Source organism: Lathyrus oleraceus, chromosome 1 (assembly GCF_024323335.1).
Source record: "Lathyrus oleraceus cultivar Zhongwan6 chromosome 1, CAAS_Psat_ZW6_1.0, whole genome shotgun sequence".
Taxonomy (NCBI): Eukaryota; Viridiplantae; Streptophyta; class Magnoliopsida; order Fabales; family Fabaceae; genus Lathyrus; species Lathyrus oleraceus.
Genome location: NC_066579.1, coordinates 160,980,180 through 161,004,784, shown reverse-complemented (window position 1 = coordinate 161,004,784; position 24,605 = coordinate 160,980,180). Strand labels below are relative to the sequence as shown.

The window sequence follows — 24,605 nt, the reverse complement described above, 5'->3', positions numbered from 1 at the left end:
TTTCTTCCTTCGTGAAGTTGAAACATCAATTTTTGGTTCCCGAACGCAGCAAACTTAAGGTATAAATATTGTTTGCAAGTTTTGACTCGATGTACAAGTTTTGAGAAAATTGTATAAATATTTTTTTGATATAAAAATATAAAAAAAAGTAATTGTAAATATTAATAATTTATATGTAAATTTTATTCTAAATTTTTAATGAGGTTGATGATCCATTAAAATAAGATGGATGAGCCTTCTTTATTTCAAATTTGAATATTATTACAAGGGAAATGTTGAAAAAGCATGTGTGTTGCTTTGAATATCTATATCAAACATATGTAAATTTTTTTCTAATAAAACCTAAATATTTATTACAATATTTAGACAAAAAAATTACATAAAGTTTCGCAATAGCAAAACTTATTTGTCACATACAACAAATTTGTAACACTTTCCAAAATTGTTGCTATTAGGGAAATTAGAGAAATTGAGCACTTCAAAAGTTACGTTTGAAAAAAGATGTAACATTTCTGTAGACTTGTTCATGGGCATTCGTAGCAAACATGTAATCACCATGAGCATAGTTCTGAATGAATTGAACACTAAGCTTGTCTGCTTCATGGTCTTGAAAGTGGTCACTTAACAGCTTCTTAACATCGGCGATATCAGAAAGTGCATCGGCACCACCATAGCTCATAAAAATTGGAATGTCCTTAGGAATTTTCGAGAGGTCATAGAGAGGAGGGGTTGGTTGTCCATAATGCAACATGTTTATGTTTGGTCTCATAAAGTCAAATTTTGACAATACATCAGTTCGAACAACTGCATAAATTTATAATAAAAAAAAATTTATTATAATTATATATGATTTCTGATTGCTATTAAAAAAACATATAATTAATGATTAAATATTAGAATTGATTGAATAAAATGCAATGTATAATTAACGAAATGGTTAGATTAGATGTGAAAATCTTACTCTGAGCTAAATGAAAAAGGGTTCTCGTTGACGATGATTGTGGTTCAATTTTCATGAAATCACTAAAAGATGATTTATCTAAGCAACAATTTTCACCTTAAATAAAACAATAAAAAATGTTATACATTTAATAAAAAAATATATTATATAAAATTGTGTCAATTTAAATTTAAATTTTGATAAGAAAAAAAAGTAAAAATACAAACCTGTTACTAAAGTGAATAAGTCATTGCAGTTTAGGTTATATTTATCACAACTATTATGGATGAAGTCTGTGACCCGAACACTATAAAAATTATAGAAAAGATAATAATATTGATATAGTAATATATATAATAAAAATATGAGAAAAGGGGTGATGCACTAACAATGTAAATTTATTCTACACTATCAACCAATGACGACCATCCATCCCGCCAAGTCAGACTGAAAATTTTAAAATACTTGTATGACATGACGAAATGATATATTTTTATTGGATGACACTGTAAAACTATTTTACATTGTCCGTGCATCACCATTAATATATAATAAGATAAAATTGTAAGTTCTACGATGTTACCCGTTGGGATCAAATTCTGCAATGCCCATAGAAGTAAGACTCTGTGTGACCAAAAAATTTGTTTTAATTCAAATTAGGACAATAGAAAAATTCTTGTCCAAAAATAACAAGAGTTGTTGATATTCATCATGTTATCTACCTCGCCGAGTAAGGATCTTGCAGCAATAGCTCCAATTGGTGTTGTCATTCGCTTCAAATATGCAATAGGACTCAACAATGCTACTGATTTTACCTGATTTACCCATTTACCTTCTGCCAATGATACCAAAGCTGTTAAAGTTCCCTGCAAAACAAACTCAAATTTTTAGTATTATAAATTATTTCAATATATAACAAATGTTATTTATCTGATACATTACCAAAGAATGTCCGACATAATGTATCTTCTGTCCTGTTTTCTTTGAGATAAAATCAAAAACAGACGGTAGTTCGTAGGCAACCAAATCGTCCCAAGACCAATACCAATATTCCTGCATTTTTTCCATAAAAAAAATTAATTATATTAATTAAAACATCAAATTATTTTTTTTTAAGGTAAAAAACCTGGCTAGACGCGTCTAATTTGATGTGTTTGCGACTATATCTGGTTCCTCTGGTATTAACAACCCAAACATCAAAGCCATTATCTGCAAGAATCATGGGGAGATTTTGTTCTGGACGGTTCAAAAACCATGTTGCTCCATCCTACATAGTATATAACATTATTTATCTTAGATATTATAATTCGAAACAAAACTAGAAAACAGATTAATTGATTTAACTTACCACAAGAACTCCATGTTGTACAATCACAGGTTCCTTAGTGACATTACCAACAACCTTAACTCGACCATCTAGAATCCTTTGAACGCTAAGAATGTATCCATCTTTAGTTGTAATCTGAAAATATTAATTGCATATTGTTCATAATAATTTTTTTACTAATATATACTCAAAAGTATGATCAACAATACTTCAAACTTATCAAATTTTTGGTAATTCAAATTTTTCTTACTTCAAGTTCTTGACATTTGTAGCCATGAATAGTGATTGAAGAAGCGCATAAACCTTCTCCAGAAGGCGTAGAATTTCTATTACCCAAAAAACCACGATCTAAAGCCCAAGTTTGAGGACCATGAACTGCTAAAACTATAACACAAAAGGTTAAAGCAATAGAATTCATCGAGTCCACAAAAGGCATATATCTTCTTAGAAAGATATTACATTAAAGAAGAGGAAGAACCTCTACTTATATAGATGATGAAACTGAAGGTTGAGCTAAAAGATGGAAAATTTGGATTAAAAATAGAAAAATTAATTGGATGTTTTATTTCTATCTTTAACAACCTATGTTTTAATTAGAAAATTAACAGTTTTATTTTTAGATTTTTCTACATTAAGAGCCTATGGTTGTATTTATGATCAAGATAATTTTTATTTTAGCTATGCTTAAAAATTACTTTTTTTAAAACAAATAAATTAAATTTAACTGTTTGAATGGTTTCAATTCTCTTGGAAATGATAATCTCACATATGAAAGTAAACATTTGTTATTTTTGTATATGTTTAAGAGATAGAATCATAGACAAATTAATTCAAAAAATTTATTGGACATATGTTTAAGATACTAAAAGTTATACAAATGATATCGTTTAGGAAACACATCCTTGGCAGCAATGTTTCCAACAACTGTTATCACCAAGTCGCAACTGAAATAGAGGACATTAGATTTCTCCACCTGACTTTAGAGAGAGAAGAGACAATCATACTCCACCGAAAGTTTGTTGTTCATGTAGCACGCCAGCACACCACTTACGGAGAAGAGAAAGGCATGTCACGTATACACCGACCTCTAGTTGAGAGAGAAATCCGCTCTCCATATACATTCTTGACAGTGGGATCTCGAGATCCTTTAAAAATCCCCTAAAGTTAGAAAGTTAGGGAGGTATGACGGATCCGAACGAATACACTAAATATGTGGACAATATATTGGATTATTATCACACCCAAGAAATTATGATACACAAAATCTTCGCGTTAACCATTATGGGAGCTACTATGACCTAATTTAAAATCCTTCTAGACGAAATCATAGATTCATGGAAGGAACTATGTGACTGTTTACTGTTTGAAAGCGATAACCAACCATAATGGACGTACTTAGCGGGATTACACAAAATAAGAAAAAGACATTACAAGAGTACATTGATCGATTTACAAGATAATATTGGAAGTAGGAGAAACAAATGATGAATTAAAATAATGGATATTTAAAAAGAGGATGAGGTCATATTGCATGTTCCGATAAAAACTAAGGTTTGAAGATTTGTAGCTTATGTGACCTACCGAATAGGATTCAACCTTATAAAAACTACGAGGAATAACTCCTAGCCAAAAATAAGACCTAGGGAACAAGAAACCTCTGGTACATCTAGGTGCTAGAAAGAGATTGTAATCGACATAGAGATAATGAGGACCGAGGACCCCGAGTTAGATTTTTTGAAATACACTCATTTGAACACATTGAGGAATAAAATATGACGAATGTACGAGTAAAAAATACATATGTGCATGTTACCTCTACAAGGGCAGGGGTGAAATTCTAGTTATCAGACTTTCGATGTCACACGGGTTGTTATGACATCCAATTCTGCACAGACAAGAATTATGCAGAACTTAATAGTAAGTGCAGTAAATAACACAAGTAATTGTTTACCCAGTTCAGTCCAACATGACCTACGTCTGGGGGCTACCAAGCCAGGGAGGAAATCCACTATTAGTAGTATTAATTCAGACCTTAAATCAACTGTTTAACCCTATCACTTAATACCTACCCAATGCAATTTCAATCTTACACGAAGATCAGAGTTCCTACTCACTCCCCCTCAATCACCTCAGTGATTACTACCTTTAATCAATATTAAAGACAATTATGAGGTCACACTTCAAACAACTCTTGATTGTGCTTAACAACTTTAATCAAGATACACAGCACTCACGCTTAAAAGCTTAGAGTGACACAACACTTACAACTCAATGAACACCCTATACCAATGCAATCATCTACGTGATAATAGCTTGACTTATAAGATACGTCTAATACAAGACTCACAAAAATACAGTAGTGAAGTATGATGGACACACTAAATCTTCACGCCTCAAAATCCCCAGTTCTAATGAAGGATTGTCATCCTTTTATATTGCAGCACTTGGGCCTTGTACTTGTATTCTCCTGAATTTAAGATCACGCGAGTTCCCCTAAATTCCACATCTAGGTTACTAACAAATAGGCTATTTGTTAGGTTCATTAAATGTAGCTTGGTTGTTGGTTTCCTGGATTTTCTCTTAGCTGTTGAATCCCTGAAGAATAGCCTGAGAAAAATGATGAAACAGAAAAACTAAACAACCTACAATATAGCATATGCTGTCAGGAATGAATGTCACAACATTCAGTTTGACATCCAAAACAAGGACCATATGCTAAGTCTGTTTTTCCTGAAAACAGACTGTACAAATTTGCTGAACTGTACAGGACCAATTTGTCCATACCTCAGTATCAGCGTACATAAATAAATGTCAAGGCATCCAATTTGACATTTACACAATTAGCCTTATGTCAGGTCTGTTATCCTCCTGAAGAACAGACTGAGATACATACTGAAGTGTAGCAGAAAACCACTCTGCCTATTGTTCAGTATATGCCGTCAATGATGAATGTCATAACATCCAGTTTGACATTCAGACAGTAGGCCTTATGCCAGGTCTGGTATTTCCTTGATAACCAGACTGAAAGTAAATACTGAGTTCTAACAGAACACAAACTGTTCTATTCCTTAGTATCTGCTGACAGGGATGAATGTCATAACATCCAGTTTGACATTCAATAAATCCTGTATTAGCTAATCCTGCAGTACACTACTCAGAATGTCATGACATCAGCCAAGACATCAGAGTACAACTAGATATTCTAACATACAATGCAGTCAAACAAACATCTCCACAGCATGTCATGACATCAGTCAAGACATTAGAATCCAGCTAGTGTTTTACCATACAATGCAGCCAATTAAACATCTACAAACTCCCCCTTTGACAAATTTTTGGCTAAAGCACTTGGGTCTCACAACAGAGTCCATAGCAGCGGAAATCACACATCTAGCAGGAAATTAACCTAGCTAATACACTCAGATTAGCAGCACACTCACACAAATGGAAGTTAAATAAAAACTTCACATATCAGCACACATACAGAAGTTAAATAAAAACTTCTAATTGCAACACACATACAGAAGTTAAATAAAAACTTCTAATTGTAGCACACATATACTGAAGATCTGTCCTGAATATCTGTTTAGCTGTTTAGCAATAAGCAAAACAATCTGTTGTCCTGGGGTATCACCTGTTACTCCCCCTTTTTGTCAAAAATGTTGCCAAAGCAACACTTGAAATTACAGACCAACATAACATAAACAGAATTACATAAATGACAGAATTACAGACTTGATTTATTCATCAGCCTCATCATTCGTGCCATCATCAGAACTGGCCTCCTCCTCACCCTCTGAGCTTTGCCTTGCAGCACCATCTGTATCCTCAGCAGACATCTCCAATTGAAGAATCAGTTTTTCCAAGGCGAGCTTCCTAACCTCCAGCTCTTTGCAAGTCTCTCTGAGCACAGCAATGACAGCAGCTTTATCTGGTTGGTTACCAACATTGGATGTTTCTCCAGAGGTCATGACAATGTCAGGGACATGCTTACCCAGAAACAGTTTGTAGTTGAAGGCCAATGAACTCTCTCTTCTTTTCACAAAGTCATTGTCTGTCAAGATGTTTGGGAATTGATTCAGCACAATGCCACATATGAGAGAAGGAAATGCTATAGGTCCCTTCACACTGAAACTCCCAGCATGTTTCATGGTCTGATCAAAGATGTAGGTACCATAGTCAAACTTTGCCTTGGTTCCAACAACATAGATGAACTTTCCCAGCATCACAGACACAGTTGACTTGTGATTTGTGGGCACCCAGTTGGCAACTCCAACTTTGTGTAGCATGGCATACTTCACACTGAGTTGGCTGGCCACCAGCTTCCCTTTAAGAGGCCACTTCCGGACTTGATTTGCAGTGATGACTTGACAGATTCTGTTGTCAGTCACTTCAAGCTCTGGTTGCACTACATCAGCTCTTCCCAAATACAGATTGATTACTGAAGGAGAGAAGGTCACACACTTGCCACGCACATAGACCTTTCTGAATTCTCTGAACTTCCCATCTGCACATTCCTCAGACACATTGACAATGAACTCCTTCACCAAGGTCTCATAGCACTTTGGTAGTTGGGTCACAGTTCTCATTAGCCCTGCCTCTTTAATAAGGTCCACAATCTCCTTACACTCCAAGGCATTCTGAGCCAGTTCCCTCTCCAAGGCCAGCCTCTTGTGATATACATACTTCCACCTGTTCACACTAGAGGCAAAATGAAATGACACATTGTCAATAGGTTCCTCTGGGACACTAGCAACCAGCTTGCTAGTGGTTGGCTTCTTCTTAGAGAGAGATGTTGTGACATCACATGGGACATCTGAATCTGACTCCACCACAACAACCTTGGTCTTCATTTTCTTGGGCACCTCTTTGCTCCAAGGTTTTACAGGTCCATGTCCTTTCCTTTTGAGGGGACTCTCTGTCACCTTATGCTTGGGAGAAGTTGTCACATCAACCTCCCTAGTTGGGGACCTCTCCACCACAGTCTTTCTCTCCCTCCCAGTCCTAACCCTTTTTGCTATGCTAGGGACAACTGAGGTCAACAGTTCATTATCAGAGAACTCTTCCAGATTCACTGTGTTAGCATTAGGGTTGTCACTGACATCTTGAGTGACACGGACCTTCTCACCTCCCACATTGTCTAAGGGTTTTTCAATCCTTGAACCCTCATGAGCATCGGGTTGCTCAGCATCGTCAGAGACATTCTTTCTTAAGACGATTGCGTTTTCTTGACATGCAACTCTATCAGGTATGATAGTGTTCAAGGGAACGGAAACCCCAGGAACATTCTGATCACCAGATAGTATCTTCGTGACAATAGATGCAATGGCATTATGCACATACCTCGAGCCTTCCCTGGTTGGTTCTTCAAGAGCAATTGCTGAGGAGAATCCGGAGACCGTTTCTTTCGGTCTTCTTGCATGAGAAGAAGTTGCAGCATTAGCAGCAGAGTCCTCCCGGTTAGGGTTGCACGACTCAGTGCTGGGGGAATCGGACAGGGTTGTGTAGGAGGTGGAATCGGATTGGTCTGCCATGCTGAATATCTCGAAGGAGAGTTGAACAGTTTCTTTGGGAGAGGGTTTGCAAGACTGAAAGTTGAAGCGATGGAATAGGGAACGCTTGTTGCACGAGTAATGTCTATTAATTTTTGACCACTCAGAGTGCACTCTTAATTGTTTAATAAGTGGACTTACTAAACAGTAGCTAACTAACATAATTAGTTGCTACAACTTCTCAGAAGAGCACATTCCCTCTTTGCCCCTACCATTGTCAAACTGAGTAGCATCCAATGTCATGACATTCTGAGTGACATTGTACTCAGTCTGCATTAGTTTCATCTGTTTATCCCTTGCTACTGCACCATTTGTATGATGACCAATAGGTGACAATGACTCACAGCTTTCAATCAGACATTTTCCACAGTCTGTTTTCTTATCCACAGGCAGATTAGGGATTCCTCTAATTGCTCCCTTGGATATGATCTTCTTCATTCCTTTTAAATGAAGTTGCCCAAGTCTTCCATGTCCCAGCTTCACTTCCAGCTCTCCCTTGGCTAAGGGGCACTTGGATGAGTAGAGTGAGTCTTTATATTTCCATAGATAACAGTTATCGTTGGATCTGGCTCCTCTCATTACTTCCTGATTGCATCCATTCAACACCATACATCCTCCCCTAGTGTACTTCACATTGAATCCTTGGTCACATAGCTGGCTTATGCTGATGAGATTAGCAGTTAGTCCTCTTACTAACAACACATTACTCAGTTTTGGAACTCTAGGACAATCCAGCTTACCAACACCCTTGACTTCTCCTTTAGCACCATCACCAAATGTCACATACTTGGTGGCATGGGGTTGTAGATCCACCAATAAGTTGCTCATCCCAGTCATATGTCTTGAGCAACCACTATCAAGGTACCGGTCTTGTCTGGTAGGTGCCCTTGGAGATGTGTGAGCTAATTTAGCAACACATTGTTGATTCTCAAGGGAGGGATTAAGCTTAGATGCCTGCTGCTTAGGTATGACTTGAGGTGTCTGATTTTCAGCCCATTTTTGTTTCTTAATGGGGGCATTAATCTTAGACGCCTTCTGCTTAGGTCTGACTTGGGTAGTCTGGTTGGGATAACCATGCAGCCTGTAGCAGAAGGGTTTTATGTGACCAAATCTACCACAGTAATGACATCTCCATCTCTGAAATTTCTTCTTCTGATGGTTACTCATTCTGGTTCTCTGATGTTGAGACATCGGTTATGACTTCTGCTTGAACTTCTGACCTTCAGCCTTAGATCTTTTGAGTTCAGATGGAGATTTCTTAGCAAAACCTAAACCAGACATGATTCCTGACTTCTGTCCTACCTTTAGAATATCTTCCAAGGTGTCAGTTCCTTTGTTCAACATTCTGATGGATTTGGTCATTTGTTCTAGCTTAGCCGTCAGCAAAGAAATCTCACCATTCAGACCATCTATGACTTTCAGCTGCTTCTGTTTCTCAGCTTCCAGCTCTTTGATGAGTTTCTTCTGCTTTTCTCCTTGGATACATACTTCTGCACTTTTAACACATAACTCTTTATATGATGCAGCAAGTTCATCCAAGGTAAGCTCATCTCCGCTTGAGTTATCCTCTGAGGCACAGACACTAGTCAGAGCAGTGACATGTTTAGCAGATTCTCCTTCAGATTCACTCTCAGAGTCTTCTTCAGACCAGGTGGCAGCTAGCCCTTTCTTTTGCATCTTGAGGAAGGTAGGTCATTCAGCTTTAATATGACCATAACCTTCACATCCATGGCACTGGATTCCCTTTCCATGAGTGACCTTTTCTTCATATTTTGACTTTCTACTGATGTCATATGAAGAGTTCTTGACATTAGGTCTATCCTGTTGATCAACCTTCTTTATGAACTTGTTGAACTGTCTTCCAAGCAGGGCTATGGCTTCAGAAATGCTTTCTTTTCCCCCAAAGTTTCCTTCTTCTGAATTCTCTTCAGTATTTGATACAAAAGCTATGCTTTTGTTCTTCTTTTCAACATTCTCACACAAGCCCATTTCAAAGGTTTGGAGAGAACTAATGAGCTCATCCACCTTCATGTTGCAGATATCTTGAGCTTCTTCTATTGCAGTGACCTTCATGGCAAATCTCTTAGGTAATGACCTGAGAATCTTTCTTACAAGTTTCTCTTCAGCCATTTTCTCACCTAAGCCACCAGAGGTGTTTGCAATCTCAAGAATATTCATGTGAAAGTCATGAATAGTCTCATCCTCTTTCATCCTCAGATTCTCAAACTTGGTGGTCAGCATCTGAAGTTTGGACACTTCACCTTGGAGGTACCTTCATGAGTTATCTTGAGGGTATCCCACACTTCCTTAGCCAGTTCACAGTGGTGCACCAGTCTGAAGATGTTCTTACTGATTCCATTGAACAGTGCATTCAAGGCCTTAGAATTTCCAAGGGCTAATGCCTCTTGCTCCTTGTCCCACTCTTCTTCTGGAATCTGCTCACTGACTCCATCTTCACCTGTCTTCGTTGGATGTTCCCATCCTTTGTAGACAGCTCTCCAGACTTTGCTATCTAGAGACCTTAAGAAGGCTATCATACGAGGCTTCCAGTCATCATAGTTAGAACCATCCAGCATGGGTGGTCTATTTGAGTGTCCTATATCCTTGTCCATGGTACTAGAAAGTAACTTCCCTAGATCTCACCCAGAAATTAACAGGCAGGGTGCCTGCTCTGATACCAATTGAAATTCTAGTTATCAGACTTTCGATGTCACACGGGTTGTTATGACATCCAATTCTGCACAAACAAGAATTATGCAGAACTTAATAGTAAGTGCAGTAAATAACACAAGTAATTGTTTACCCAGTTCAGTCCAACATGACCTACGTCTGGGGGCTACCAAGCCAGGGAGGAAATCCACTATTAGTAGTATTAATTCAGACCTTAAACCAACTGTTTAACCCTATCACTTAATACCTACCCAATGCAATTTCAATCTTACACGAAGATCAGAGTTCCTACTCACTCCCCCTCAATCACCTCAGTGATTACTACCTTTAATCAATATTAAAGACAATTATGAAGTCACACTTCAAACAACTCTTGATTGTGCTTAACAGCTTTAATCAAGATACACATCACTCACGCTTAAAAGCTTAGAGTGACATAACACTTACAACTCAATGAACACCCTATACCAATGCAATCATCTACGTGATAATAGCTTGGCTTACAAGATACGTCTAATACAAGACTCACAAAAATACAGCAGTGAAGTATGATGGACACACTAAATCTTCACGCCTCAAAATCCCCAGTTCTGAATGAAGGATTGCCATCCTTTTATATTGCAGCACTTGGGCCTTGTACTTGTATTCTCCTGAATTTAAGGTCACGCGAGTTCCCTAAATTCCACATCTAGGTTACTAACAAATAGGCTATTTGTTAGGTTCATTAAATGTAGCTTGGTTGTTGGTTTCCTGGATTTTCTTTTAGCTGTTGAATCCCTAAAGAATAGCCTGAGAAAAATGATGAAACAGAAAAACTAAACAACCTACAATATAGCATATGCTGTCAGGAATGAATGTCACAACATTCAGTTTGACATCCAAAACAAGGACCATATGCTAAGTCTGTTTTTCCTGAAAACAGACTGTACAAATTTGCTGAACTGTACATGACCAATTTGTCCATACCTCAGTATCAGCGTACATAAATAAATGTCAAGGCATCCAATTTGACATTTACACAATTATCCTTATGTCAGGTCTGTTATCCTCCTGAAGAACAGACTGAGATACATACTGAAGTGTAGCAGAAAACCACTCTGCCTATTGTTCAGTATATGCTGTCAATGATGAATGTCATAACATCCAGTTTGACATTCCGACAATAGGCCTTATGCCAGGTCTGGTATTTCCTTGATAACCAGACTGAAAGTAAATACTGAGTTCTAACAGAACACAAACTGTTCTATTCCTCAGTATCTGCTGACAGGGATGAATGTCATAACATCCAGTTTGACATTCAATAAATCCTGTATTAGTTAATCCTGCAGTACACTACTCAGAATGTCATGACATCAGCCAAGACATCAGAGTACAGCTAGATATTCTAACATACAATGCAGTCAAACAAACATCTCCACAGCATGTCATGACATCAGTCAAGACATTAGAATCCAGCTAGTGTTTTACCATACAATGCAGCCAATTAAACATCTACAAGGGGTAATCAAAGGCATTAGTAGGTATATCACGTTGTATGGAGGTTAGGGTTTGCCCATAATGGCGAAAAACCATGTATGGTGGTGTTTAAGGTGGTTTAGAGGACTTGCTCACGTGAGGTGAGAGGCTATGCGTACATGCTTAGTGCTTAGGTATAAGCGTATAATTTGGATCCATCCTTTTCTCCCGTTAAGGAAGAAGTGTTTATAGAGGCCTTTTGGACCTAGGACTTATGAAATCCTTAGAGGGAAGCAATTTCTCCCCCACAATTAGGGGAGACTGTTGACAACTTGTTTCGTGAGAGTCGTGGTGACACTCCCACACACATAAATGATAGGAAATAATGGTATTATACATGTCACTTGTTCATAAGGAGGGCCCACCGCGTTTTGTGTAGATGTCTCCTGGGCGACATCACTCTTGGCGTGGACATAGAAGCTGTCCTGGTTTGGGATCCTCACAAATATAACACTACACAACCTCTTAAGCACTAGGACTTTGTAATGGCGAAGTGTTTTCAAGGCTTCTTTTGTTACTGAGGCACCTCGGATTGGAGGCAAGTCCCTCGACTGAAAGCGATCTTTTTAATGAGAGGCGAGTCCCTCAACTTAAGGCGACCTTTTTAATAAGAGACGAGTCCCTCAACTCAAAGCGCCCTTAATTGAAAGCAACATTTTTTAGTCAGGCAAGATCCTCAGTTGAAGGAGATATATTCTATTTGTGTGAGTCCCTAATTGAGGGATGATTCATCCCCCCTATGTCAATCAATCATTTATATGTTCAAACTTACTTCTATTTATTATAAGTAATGATGAAACTTACTTCTATTTATTATAAGTAATGATGACCTGATTTTCGAGACCTTAAACACTAGTAGAACTTGTCTGAAACGTGTTACGTTTATAGGGGAGTCAGATCCGTTGTGGTTCAAAATCCTCTATAAAAACTTTCTCCTTTCCACCTCATTTGTAGGAGTAACATTGTATAATCCACCATCATATATGACATAGATTTCTCCAATTGAATTATTCTTAAGAGGATATTGTGCTAGAAGATGCATCAATGCAACATGAACACCATCCATCTTACTCATCGTTAGCTGCCTAGCATAATGCCCCTTTATAGTTAAATAAGACACCTTAAGGCTATAAAAATGATAATCAAGATGAAAAAAAAAACAATAATAAAATCAAACAATTAACTTGAGAATCAAAAGAGGAGACTTTATGGCGAATAGCAAGCAAAGCATATTTGCTTCAGCAGAGACAAAGTTTCTGCAGATTGTTTTTGTACCTCACAATAAAAAAACAAAGAAAAAAACATTGTTTTACAGGAAAATATATAGCTAAATTAAGAATGAATTAACATGGACAAACATTCAAATTTGTCAAATATTCTAAACAGTGAAAGGAAGTATAATAAAATGCTTTATTTTTTTCTATGTATATGGAGTGATTGTCTGTCTCAATATCTCAAATATTATCATTTCTGAATGATTTTTGCATAAATTTTATTTGATCACTGCTCTAATAATCTTAGTTGGCTTTGAAATTTTATACATTATATATTTGACTTTTATTAACACCTGTACATTACATAGAGAATAAAGTGAAGTATTTTATTGGCTAAATCACACAAAAATTTCAGCTAAACATAAAGAGCAAAAAGGTACATTGTTTTACAGGTCCATCATCAACCATGTTAAAATATCAATGAAGGAAAAATTGTTGAAGATGTTGAAAAACTGTTCTTACATAAAACACAAAAATTTCAGGTTATTTTTCACAACAAAAATGACAACAAGTTCATAGGCAAGAGCAAAAAAAAGGTAACAAAATATTTTATTTGGCAGTTAAATATGTTGATTACATGAAAAAAGATACAATTTTGAACATGTTCCATCTTCTCGATTCTTTAAAATATACACAATAGTCATAATGATACCCAACATTACACTTTAGATGAAGACTTCAGTGTTCAATGAAGAAAGAAGATGCGCTGAATGGAAAACGACAATATAATGACGTAAAGAGATTTGAACTAGTTTAAGGAGGAAATATGGTTGCTTTAGAAGAAATGCAATATGTTTGCAAGAAGAAAAAGGGGAGCGTTTGCAGAAATTTTGAGTAGGGTATGGTGATAACAGTGAAGAGAGAGATGAGGTATGTGAAAATATTAAATAAATGAGAGAGTTGGTAACCTCTAAACCAATATCCCTTATAATTTTGCAGAATTCCTCCACGCCCTGCTAGTGAATTGTTCTTAACGACGCCATCAGTGTTAAGCGTGATCCAGTTTTCAATTGGGGGATTCCACCTAACAAGCTTGGTGGTTGGCTGTAGAGGTTTTCTATGTAGAAATTTACTCGCTTGTTAATTTCATCCAGTACATGTATACATGCGTTTTTGACGCCATGAGATTAGTATGCAAAAGAGTTCTTTCGACAAATGACGCCACGGAATTAACAGTTTTGTTGATAAGTGTTTTCAACACTTTGACATATTGATGGTTCGACATTTCGATAAGATGTTTGCAGATGAAAAGACGTCTTTGACAGGCATGGATGATATTATGGTATTTCGACAATTTGACAAAGTCTGGAGAGAAACGTCATTTCGACATAAAGTGAAATTTTAAATTTAAAAGAGTTGTGACATTTGGCAGAAGACGCGTGGAAGCATCTGGCGAAAGGAAGAAAGCCAAGTGTCACAGTTTTAGGATTTGTTCGTTAGTAACAGTTATTTTGTTTGTATATAAATAGGATAGTTGTTATCAGAAAAAGTGTGTGAAAAACTTGTACAAAATTCCTGCAAATACTCAAAGTACCCGTGTGAGAGAAAAGAGTCATATTTTGAACATGTACGTGTAAACAAACACCAATTCTTTCAAAGTTTTATCTTATAAAATTCAAAGTTCTTTATCAATTTTCCTTTACATTTACCAGTCATTTATCTTTCTGCATTTCCTTTTCGACACTTTATGCTTTGTCGGTTATATTCCGCCATTTTATCTTAATCTTGTTAAGTTTACTTTTATTTAAGCATTTGTTATCAATATCTTTCGACATGAAAGACTTAGTGAACCTAATGAAAGATACAAAAGTTGTTCTAGAGATTTACAAAGTTATTTAGATTTGCACATGTCCTAGGATTTGTGTGGTTGATCCTGCAAGTAACCCAATTCGACAAGTTTTGGAAAACTAGAGGTTGTTCGCCAAAATCAACTGCGAACAAATTGGCACGCCCAGTGGGACAGTGCAGAAATCTAAAACCTAGATAATCGTTAGTCAAGGTTTTTTATTCGTTGTATGAGACTAAGAAGCGGTAAATTAGCCGTATCTGACATAGAAAGACCTAAAAGAACAAGAGTAAGAAGAATGACGAATCAGCCAAATAATCCAAATAATTCTAATCCAAATGAAGTCATCCCAGTATCCAACCCTGTCCCTTCGACAGGAGGCAATGTAGGATCACTCCCTGTGTCAGAGGTTGTGCCTTCGTCAACAGGGTCTATACCAGCGGTTTCAATATCGCAAAATGCGCCTAGTTCGTCCATTAGGGCACAACAAATGCCTGTCGGGACGCCTCCTCCTATAGGGAATACTTCTAGGCCTTTTGTAACGAATTTCACCATGCCTCTGCCTGGTAGGGAACAACCATTTGGAATGCCAACTTCGGTAATGGCAAACTTACACAATTCGCCAGCATTGTATTCTGATTCTATGGCCAATATGTCTTCACCACTACAAGGGTCGGGATACGGCGGAAACATGAATAGACTAAACCAACAACCACTTTACATGCCAGCGATGACAAATAATTATGCGCAAGTAATTAGACAACAAATGGACGAGAGTAATCATGATATGGTCCAAATGTTGACGCAACAAATGGGGGCGGTGTTTAATCCTCTAATACAAAACACCACCCAAACAAACCAATTGTTGGCAGCGCAAATGACGCGCATTGCTGACTTCTTTGGGGTCCCTCAAACTCGACACAGAGAACAAGTAGTTCAGAACCCAGTAGTAGCGGTCCAAGAAGAGCCTATAATAAATCAAATACCGTTAGACAATCCTCACGTAAACGTCAGAAACCAAGAGGATGTAGTCGAACAGCCTCGTGTCGAAATCCTTGTTCCACAAGAGCCTAGAAGGATAGTAATCCAGAGAGGTCAAGACGCGGATGCTGTGTTGCAACAGCGGATCCGGTATAATAACTTGCCCGTCGAAAACAAATTAGCGGCCATGATCGAAACGATAATGGCACAAAATGGGGCGAACATGGGATTACAAAGGCCCAGTTACGCTTCCCCACTGTCGGAGTATATTCTGCAGAAGGAATTGCCCCCAAGGTGGAAAGTTCCTAAGTTCACCAAGTTCTCAGGGGATACTAGTGAGTCCACCATAGAACATGTAACACGTTATCTGATCGAAGCAGGGGAAATACCCCGTAATGAAAATTTGAAAATAAAATATTTCCCTAGTTCCTTGACGAAAAACGCGTTTACTTGGTTTACATCTTTGCCTGCAAACTCAGTGTATACGTGGACCCAATTAGAAAGGTTGTTCCATGAATAATTTTACATGGGACAAACAAAAATAAGTCTGAAAGAATTAGCCAGTGTTAAGAGAAAACATTCAGAACCAATAGATGATTATTTAAATAGGTTCAGATTGCTAAAGGCTAGATGTTTCACTCCGGTGCCAGAACATGAGTTAGTCGAAATGGCCGCAGGGGGACTAGATTATTCTATAAGAAAGAAACTAGACACCCAGTATTTAAGGGATATGGAACAATTAGCAGATAGGGTGAGACAGGTCGAAAGGTTAAGGGATGAAAAATTCAGAGCAAGGTAAAATAAAAAAGAAAGGGTGGCCTACGTAGGGGTTTGCCAAGATGATGAATACGATGAAAACGAACCAAGTAACTTCGACGAACAAGAGATTGACTTAGCAGAACTAAAGCAAGGCCCACCTTATTCGTGTAAAGTACTAACTCCGTCGAACGGAAACCCAGTCGAAACCAATGATAAGTTCCCCAAAAGAACTTATACGTTCGACATCACCAAATGTGACGAAATTTTTGATTTGTTGGTTAAAGATGGTCAATTAATAAAACCACCAGGCGCTAAAGAACCGCCTATGGAACAACAGAAAAAGAGAGGTTTTTGTAAATACCATAATTTTCTGGGCCATAAAATGTCTCGTTGTTTCCTTTTCATGGATCTCGTTCAGAATGCCATCCGTGACAGAAGGCTGAAGTTTGGTGATAAGCCAAAACAACAGATGAGGATTGATTCGAATCCCATGCAGCCAGTCGAAGCCCATTACTGAACCATCCATTGTGAACATGGTGGAGGTTGAAATTGCTCCTGATGGCAATCTCGAAATGGTGGAAGCTGCTGGAGGTTTCGACACAAATGTCAACATGGTTGAGATTGCTGATGATCTCGCAAACCAGAACGAAGTTGAAGTTATTGAAGGCTTTGACGACCAGAAAAAGATGGAAACTACTGAAGGTTTCGACAAAAAGGACAGTGACGATACTGCTGAAGATGTTATGGTTCGACAAGAAGAGAATTGGGACTGCTTGGGACAACCAAGTGGGAAGTACGATTATCTCGTGAAATACAATGCGCCGACAAGCTCTCATATCGACATTAACACAATCCAACCAACCGGTTGGGGAGACGTACCTTTGAGAACCTCACTGTTGAAAACAAGGCTACTGAAGGCCTTGATCCTGATCAAATGAAATCAAGTGATGTCGCAAACTGCGTCAACACTATGAGACCTTTCAGTGAAGAGGTCACAAGAATCAAAGCAGAAGCTGTGAAGGGTCCTATGAAGCCTGTGACCAGTGGAATCCTGCACAGAATAATGGAGGACCCCAAAAGAAGTTGGAAGAAGTGTTGTTGCAAACATAGTCCCAGGAACATGTCTTGGTGTTGCTGCCCAGAAAAGGAACCAAGAGGTGTCGAAGTCGAAGAAGAAAGACTCATTAAGAAAATGAACGAATTAAGCATTGCTGACGAACGAAATGTTGGGGTAAATATGGTGGAAGTATCTCAGAGAGACCAAGCTGAAGTGGGTGAAGATCATCGTCGAAAGGAGTACCAAAGGCTGGTGTATCCTAAAGAAGAGGAAAATCTAGTCGAATTCATCAAGAAGTGCCAAAAGATGAAGACTGAAGTGATGTTATGCCCATGCTGCAGTGCAATCTTCGACAGGAAGGCAACAACCAATCTGGAAGTAGTGGATAAAGCCAAGAGGAAAGAGAATTGGGGGACAACAAGATATGACCCAAGGAGAAGTGATCATCACCAATGGAGGCACGGAGAAAGACACCATAACACTTACAAACCATCTAACAAAGCAACAGATGACAAATGGGTTCAACCCATTAGAGATGCCCAAGGGCAGGGAAAATGGAGAAAATTTGAGGTTCAGAGAGGCGCTTCGATGGAAGGCAAGAAGGAAATGGAAAAGCACAAGCCAAGACCATATCCTTCAGAAAACTACAAAGGAAAAAACCCTATGTCAAGATCCCAATGGAGAAGATTCCAGAGGCAGAAGAGGGCAGAAAAAGAGGCTGCAGAAAAAAGCGTGAATGGAAAAGATGCTGACAGCAAAGACAAAGCAGAATCTAGTAACAATCTTCAAATAGCAAGCAGAAAAGAGACTTCCCACCAGGTCAATCCTGGCAGCATGGTCGAACCTGTGGCATCGAAAGAGAAGATGCAAGAAGACGACGAAATAACTGACAACTTCGAATCTGATTCAGAAGCGTCCTTTAATGTGATTTGCAATGTGGTTTCTGTCCTCCCTAGAGATTATGATAGAGTCATGGAGGTCGAAGATGAAGAAGATGAGATGGAAGAGGAAACAATGGCACACAGGCCCGTCTGCTACTATGTCATGAACAATGGGTGCGTCGAAGAGCAGAATGCTTTCTTCGAAAGGCCAGATGATTCCATGAAAGCACATTTAAAGCCTTTGTTCATAAAAGGAAAGGTGGAGAATGTTGGTGTAAACAAGATACTGGTAGATGGCGGAGCAACAGTAAATTTGATGCCTCATTTCATGCTAAAGAAGATTGGGAAAGATGATTCAGACGCAAAACCTCACAACACGGTGCTGTCGAACTATGAAGGAAAAGTAGGAACCACTATGGGCGTTATCCAGGTGAATTTGACTGTTGGAACCATAACAAGGCCAACGATGTTCATGGTCATTGCTTCAAGGGCGAATTACAACCTACTACTTGGAAGGGAATTAATTCATGGTGTAGGAGCCGTACCTTCTTCAATGCATCAACGAATAGCCATTTGGAGGCCAGATGGGTTTGTCGAAAACATTGAGGCTGATCAAAGCTATTTCATAACAGAAGTAAACAATGTCAACAGTCAAAGCTTCGACAAGAACCTGGCTCACATACCTCCGTGCAGCCCAGCCGAATTCGACTTAAAAGCAACAGACAACGCCTACTGCTCCATGTACCTTCATCCTACACATGATTTTCAGTGGGACAACGCCTACCCTAGTTTAAGGTCGAAATAGTCCAGTTGCTGAAAGAATTCAAAGACTGCTTCGCATGGGATTACGACGAGATGCCTGGTCTAGACAAAAGTTTGGTCGAACTGCAGCTGCCAATAATGGAAGGAAAGAAGCTAGTAAAGCAGACTCCACGACGCTTCGCACCAGAAATTATGTCAAAAATAAAAGAAGAGGTCGAAAGACTTCTAAAATGCAAGTTCATCCGCACAACCAGGTATGTCGAATGGATTGCAAATATTGTTCCTGTAGTTAAGAAAAATGGCAAACTTAGGGCATGCATTGATTTTCGAGACTTAAATTCGGCTACCCCAAAGGATGAATATCCCATGCCAGTGGCAGAAATCCTTATAGATTCTGCAGCAGGTCATGAGTATTTGAGTATGCTAGACGGATACTCTGGCTATAATCAAATTTTTATCGCCGAAGAAGATGTTCCTAAAACAGCTTTCCGTTGTCCTGGAGCAATAGGAACGTACGAATGGGTAGTAATGCCTTTTGGTTTAAAGAACGCTGGAGCAACTTACCAACGGGCTATGAATTCCATCTTTCATGACTTTATTGGAACTTTCATACAAGTGTACATTTACGATATTGTGATTAAGTCTGTTTCAGGAAAAAGTCATATAGATCATCTTCGACAATCCTTTGAAAGGATGAGGAAGTTTGGTTTGAAAATGAATCCACTTAAATGTGCTTTTGGTGTGCAGGCGGGTGATTTCTTAGGTTTTGTGGTCCACAAGAAGGGGATCGAAATAAATGAAAACAAAGCCAAAGCCATAATGGAGGCGAAAGCGCCATCAACGAAAAAGAGGCTGCAGTCTCTGCTAGGGAAAATCAACTTTCTCAGAAGGTTTATCTCCAACCTTAGTGGAAAAACGCAAGCTTTCTCTCCTCTACTTCGACTAAAGAAGGAAGACTTTGCATGGGGGCAAGAACAACAAGCTGCCTTTGACAAAATCAAGGAATACCTGGCTAGTCCTCCAATTCTAATGTCTCCTTGTAGAAAAAGAAGTATGAGATTGTACATTTCGGCATCAGACAAAACATTAGGAAGTATGTTGTGCCAAGAAGATGAGAATGGCGTCGAAAGGGCCATCTATTATCTCAGCAGAGTCCTAAATGATGCTGAAACTAGATATAGTATTATAGAAAAACTATGTTTATGTGTATATTTCTCTTGTATGAAATTAAAGCATTATATAAAGCCTGTTGATGTGTACATTTCTTCCCATTTCGACGTAATCAAATATATGTTATCTAAATCTATTTTACATAGTCGAATTGGAAAATGGGCTTTAGCATTAACAGAATATTCTTTGAAATATTTGCCTTTAAAGGCTGTGAAAGGACAAGTGGTTGCTGATTTTATAGCTGACCACTCTATATATGAGAATGTAGAGTATGTCGAATTAGAACCATGGAAATTGTATTTCGACGGTTCCAGTCATAAGAATGGAACTGGTGTTGGGATGTTGATTATTTCTACCAACAAAATTCCAACAAAATTCAAGTACAAAGTGGAAAGTCTATGTTCAAATAATGAAGCAGAATATGAAGCTTTGATTGTTGGACTTGAAATCTTGTTGAAATTGGGGGCAACAAGAGTCGAAATAATGGGTGACTCCGAACTGGTGATAAAGCAGTTGACTAAAGAATATAAATGTGTGAAAGAAAATTTGATCATGTACTTTGTAGTAGCCAATAGACTTCTTAAGGAATTCGACAATGTGGCCTTTAGACACATCCCCAGGGTGGAGAATCAAGAGGCGAATGATCTTGCTCAATTGGCGTCTGGATACAAAGTGTCGAAGGAAAAGTTAGAAGAGGCTATTGAAGTCAGAGGAAGAGTCGTATCCACTAAGTTGTCCCCATCAGATTTGGAGTCAATAAGATTAGGATACGGTGACGAAGAAAATTTTGAGATATTCAATATAGATGATTCAGGAATTGCAGACTGGAGAAAACCTATCAAGAATTATCTACAAGACCCAAATCAGAAAGCAAAAAGAAAGATAAAATACATAGCTTTAAGTTATGTACTTTTTGGAAACGAATTGTTCAAAAAGACTGTAGAAGGAGTCTTGTTGAAATGCTTAGGTGAAGATGAAGCTTACGTAGCATTGTCGAATGTGCACAGCGGAGCGTGTGGCGCACACCAAGCAGGTCACAAAATGAAGTGGTTATTATTTCGACAAGGAATGTATTGGCCAACAATGCTGAAGGACTGTGTCGAATTTGCAAAAGGATGTCAGGAATGTCAAGTACATGCAGGCATACCCCATGTTCCTGCAAGTGAGTTGCATTCAATTATAAAGCCTTGGCCATTTAGAGGTTGGGCTTTAGACTTGATTGGTGAAATTCGACCAGCCTCTTCAAAAGGGCAAAAGTATATTTTGGTTGGGATAGACTACTTCACTAAGTGGATTGAGGCTATACCATTGGTAAATATGGACCAAGAAGCAGTTATAGATTTTATCCAAAAGTACATAATTCACAGATTTGGGATACCTGAAACAATAACAACAGATCAAGGATCTGTTTTCACTGGTAAAAATATGCAGAAATTCGCACAAGAAACTGGTTTTAAACTCCTTACTTCGACACCTTACTATGCTCAAGCCAACGGGCAAGTTGAAGCAGCCAACAAGGTTGTGATAAATTTGATCAAGAAGCATGTAGGGAAAAAACCTAGAAACTGGCATAAAACTTTAGATCAAGTTTTATGGGCTTGTCGAACGTCTCCAAAAGAAGCAACAAATTTGACTCCATTCAAGTTGACCTATGGACATGATGCAGTTTTACCAGTCGAAATATATTTGCAGTCAGTTAGAGTGCAAAGGCATCATGAAATCCCATCAGATATATATTGGAGTATGATGATGGACGAATTAGTTGATCTAGACGAAGAAAGGCTGCGTGCGCTAGATCTAATAAAGAGACAAAAAGAAAGAGTCGAAAAGTTTTACAATAAGAAAGTAAAATTCAAGACCTTCTTAATCTTGTTTGGAAAGTAATCCTTCCTATGGATCGAAAAGATAAGTTAATGGGAAAATGGTCTCCTAAGTGGGAAGGACCTTTCCAGATTGTGAGAAGTTTTTCAAATGGCGCGTATGAGATTGAAGAAATAGGAAAAGATGAGAGAATCCTAAAGATAAATGGCAAGTATTTGAAAAAATATAAGCCAATATTGCAAGAAGTAAAAATAACAGTAGAATAATTGTAAACATAATTGTTATAGCCTTGCCAAATAAAAATGGCACTATAGTTATTACAAAGAAAGCCTCAAAGGGCTGAAAATTGTTAAATTAGTTCGACTACAAATTGATACTGGCAAAAGTTTCCTTCAACGTGGCGAATTTCTTCCTCTGAAACTGGAGTCGATGATCACAAAGACTTTTGTGAGTAGAGAGAGTCTCAATCTCTTGACTAAGTTGCTGGGCCTTTTCTGCATGTCGAATACCCACCTTCAGTTCGTCGTCAATCTCATTCTGCTTAGGTTGCTGTATGGATGCTTTGCGCTTTTTCTCTTGGGAGATCTTTTCTTGAAGTCCTGCTATTTGTTTCTCCCATTTCTGGATATTATCATCACAAGCAGCAACTTCTTTGATGTAAGTTTCAGAAAGTTGCCGCAACTTTGAAACTTTATCAGTCGAAGTTGGAACAGCATCCCATTCAGCAGTTTGAGTTTCAGATTTTGAGGAGATTTGCTGAGAAAGATCTCTTTGACGATGAAGATCTGCAGTCGCCAAGTCAATAAGGGTCATCAGCTCCATCACAAAACTGCCAACCTCAGCAGAAGTTTCCAAGACATTGACTTGTTTCAGAATTTTCTTGAGTTCAATGTGGGCAAGGGCGTTTTCTTCCAAGACTTTGAACAAATCAACATCAAGGATCTTCTTCTTAATCTTGGTCAAGATGTTTCCAAGTGATGGTGCTTCAGAAGTGGCCCCAGAAGTAGTCGAACTGCTCTGCGAAGAATCTTGAAAATTAAAACGAGCGCTAAGCATAGCCTTCAGATACTCTAAGGGTTTCTGCACTTTGAGACTTTCAAGCTCCTCGCGAGAGAAACCAGTCGAACCAGTTGATTTGCCACTTCCTTGGGTCTGGTCAGGAGTGGGTGGAGTGTTTCGCCCTAAAGTTTGCCCAGCCTCTGTTTGTTTCGACTGGTCACCCCCATCTTTGGCAGTTTCGTCTTCATGATCATCTTCGACCCCAACTTCCATGTCAGTATTGTCACCCTGAGTTGCAGCATCTAATCCTGGATGAGGAGGAGATTCGTCTTCAGAAGCTTCACCCATTGTAGCGTCGAATTTTGCTACAGTCTGCCTATCATGATCACTTGTGGGGATATCCTCTTCTTGGATTGTTTCCTCCAGAGTTTTCTCAGGTGTTCTTTCGACAGCCAATTGTTTCTGAAAACGATTCTAAGTTAGAAGAAAGAGAGGCAAATAAGATGAATATATACAGTCGAAATAAAGATTTACCTCAGGAATCTCAGTGTTAAAACTAGATTTCCCACTCTCCGCATCCTTCGATTGAAGGTTAGCAGTGGGAGTACTTGCAGAATCCTTTCTAGCTGATTTAACAATGGATCTTTGGGAAGAGACCTTCTGGATTTTCTTCTTCTGAGGAGGGGGGGGATTAGCTCTGGAGATTCGTCACCAGATTCTTCATCAGGAACTTTATCCTCTTCTTTCTCTTCTTCATTCTTTCTTTTTTGGATTGATGGGAGTTTTCGACTTACCTAGTCATGCAAACCAAAGCCAGTTAGTTTCTTAAAAGGAAAAAGAATAAATGAGAAGAATGAGTTTTGTACCTTTGTCGAATATTTCTTAGCAACACTTGGTGACGCTTCAACAGAAGTTTTCTTTGTAGGAATCCTTACGGCTAAGGAAAGAAAGGGGATTCAGAAACGAATATAAGAAATACATGATAATACAGTTAGAATAACAAAGGAAAAATCATGTTTTCTATGAACACCTTCAAGAATGGGATCTTCCACGCGAACGTGTTCTATTCCAATATGAAGGTGTCCTTGGTATTCGTCCAGATGATACTTAG

At 38.3% G+C, this 24,605-nt stretch overlaps 1 protein-coding gene across 1 annotated transcript; it reads right to left on the bottom strand.

The window, feature by feature from the left end:
- Window positions 1-202: 202 nt before the first annotated feature.
- Window positions 203-2,835, bottom strand: LOC127115562 (triacylglycerol lipase 2). Its single transcript, XM_051047075.1, has 9 exons — window positions 2,518-2,835; window positions 2,289-2,402; window positions 2,067-2,207; window positions 1,883-1,993; window positions 1,663-1,806; window positions 1,524-1,564; window positions 1,168-1,247; window positions 962-1,057; window positions 203-804 (listed from the first exon to the last, which is right to left on the bottom strand). The coding sequence occupies exons 1-9, from the start codon at window positions 2,701-2,703 to the stop codon at window positions 479-481; spliced, it is 1,239 nt and encodes a 412-aa protein (XP_050903032.1). The 5' UTR covers window positions 2,704-2,835; the 3' UTR covers window positions 203-478.
- Window positions 2,836-24,605: the final 21,770 nt, after the last annotated feature.

Excerpts from the sequence above, each read along its gene's own strand:
- LOC127115562 (XM_051047075.1), bottom strand. The coding sequence starts at position 2,703 with ATGCCTTTTGTGGACTCGATGAATTCTATTGCTTTAACCTTTTGTGTT. Across the intron at positions 2,403-2,517 it reads ACAAATGTCAAGAACTTGAA|ATTACAACTAAAGATGGATA; the intron begins GTAAGAAAAATT and ends TAATATTTTCAG. Across the intron at positions 2,208-2,288 it reads TACAACATGGAGTTCTTGTG|GATGGAGCAACATGGTTTTT; the intron begins GTAAGTTAAATC and ends TATACTATGTAG.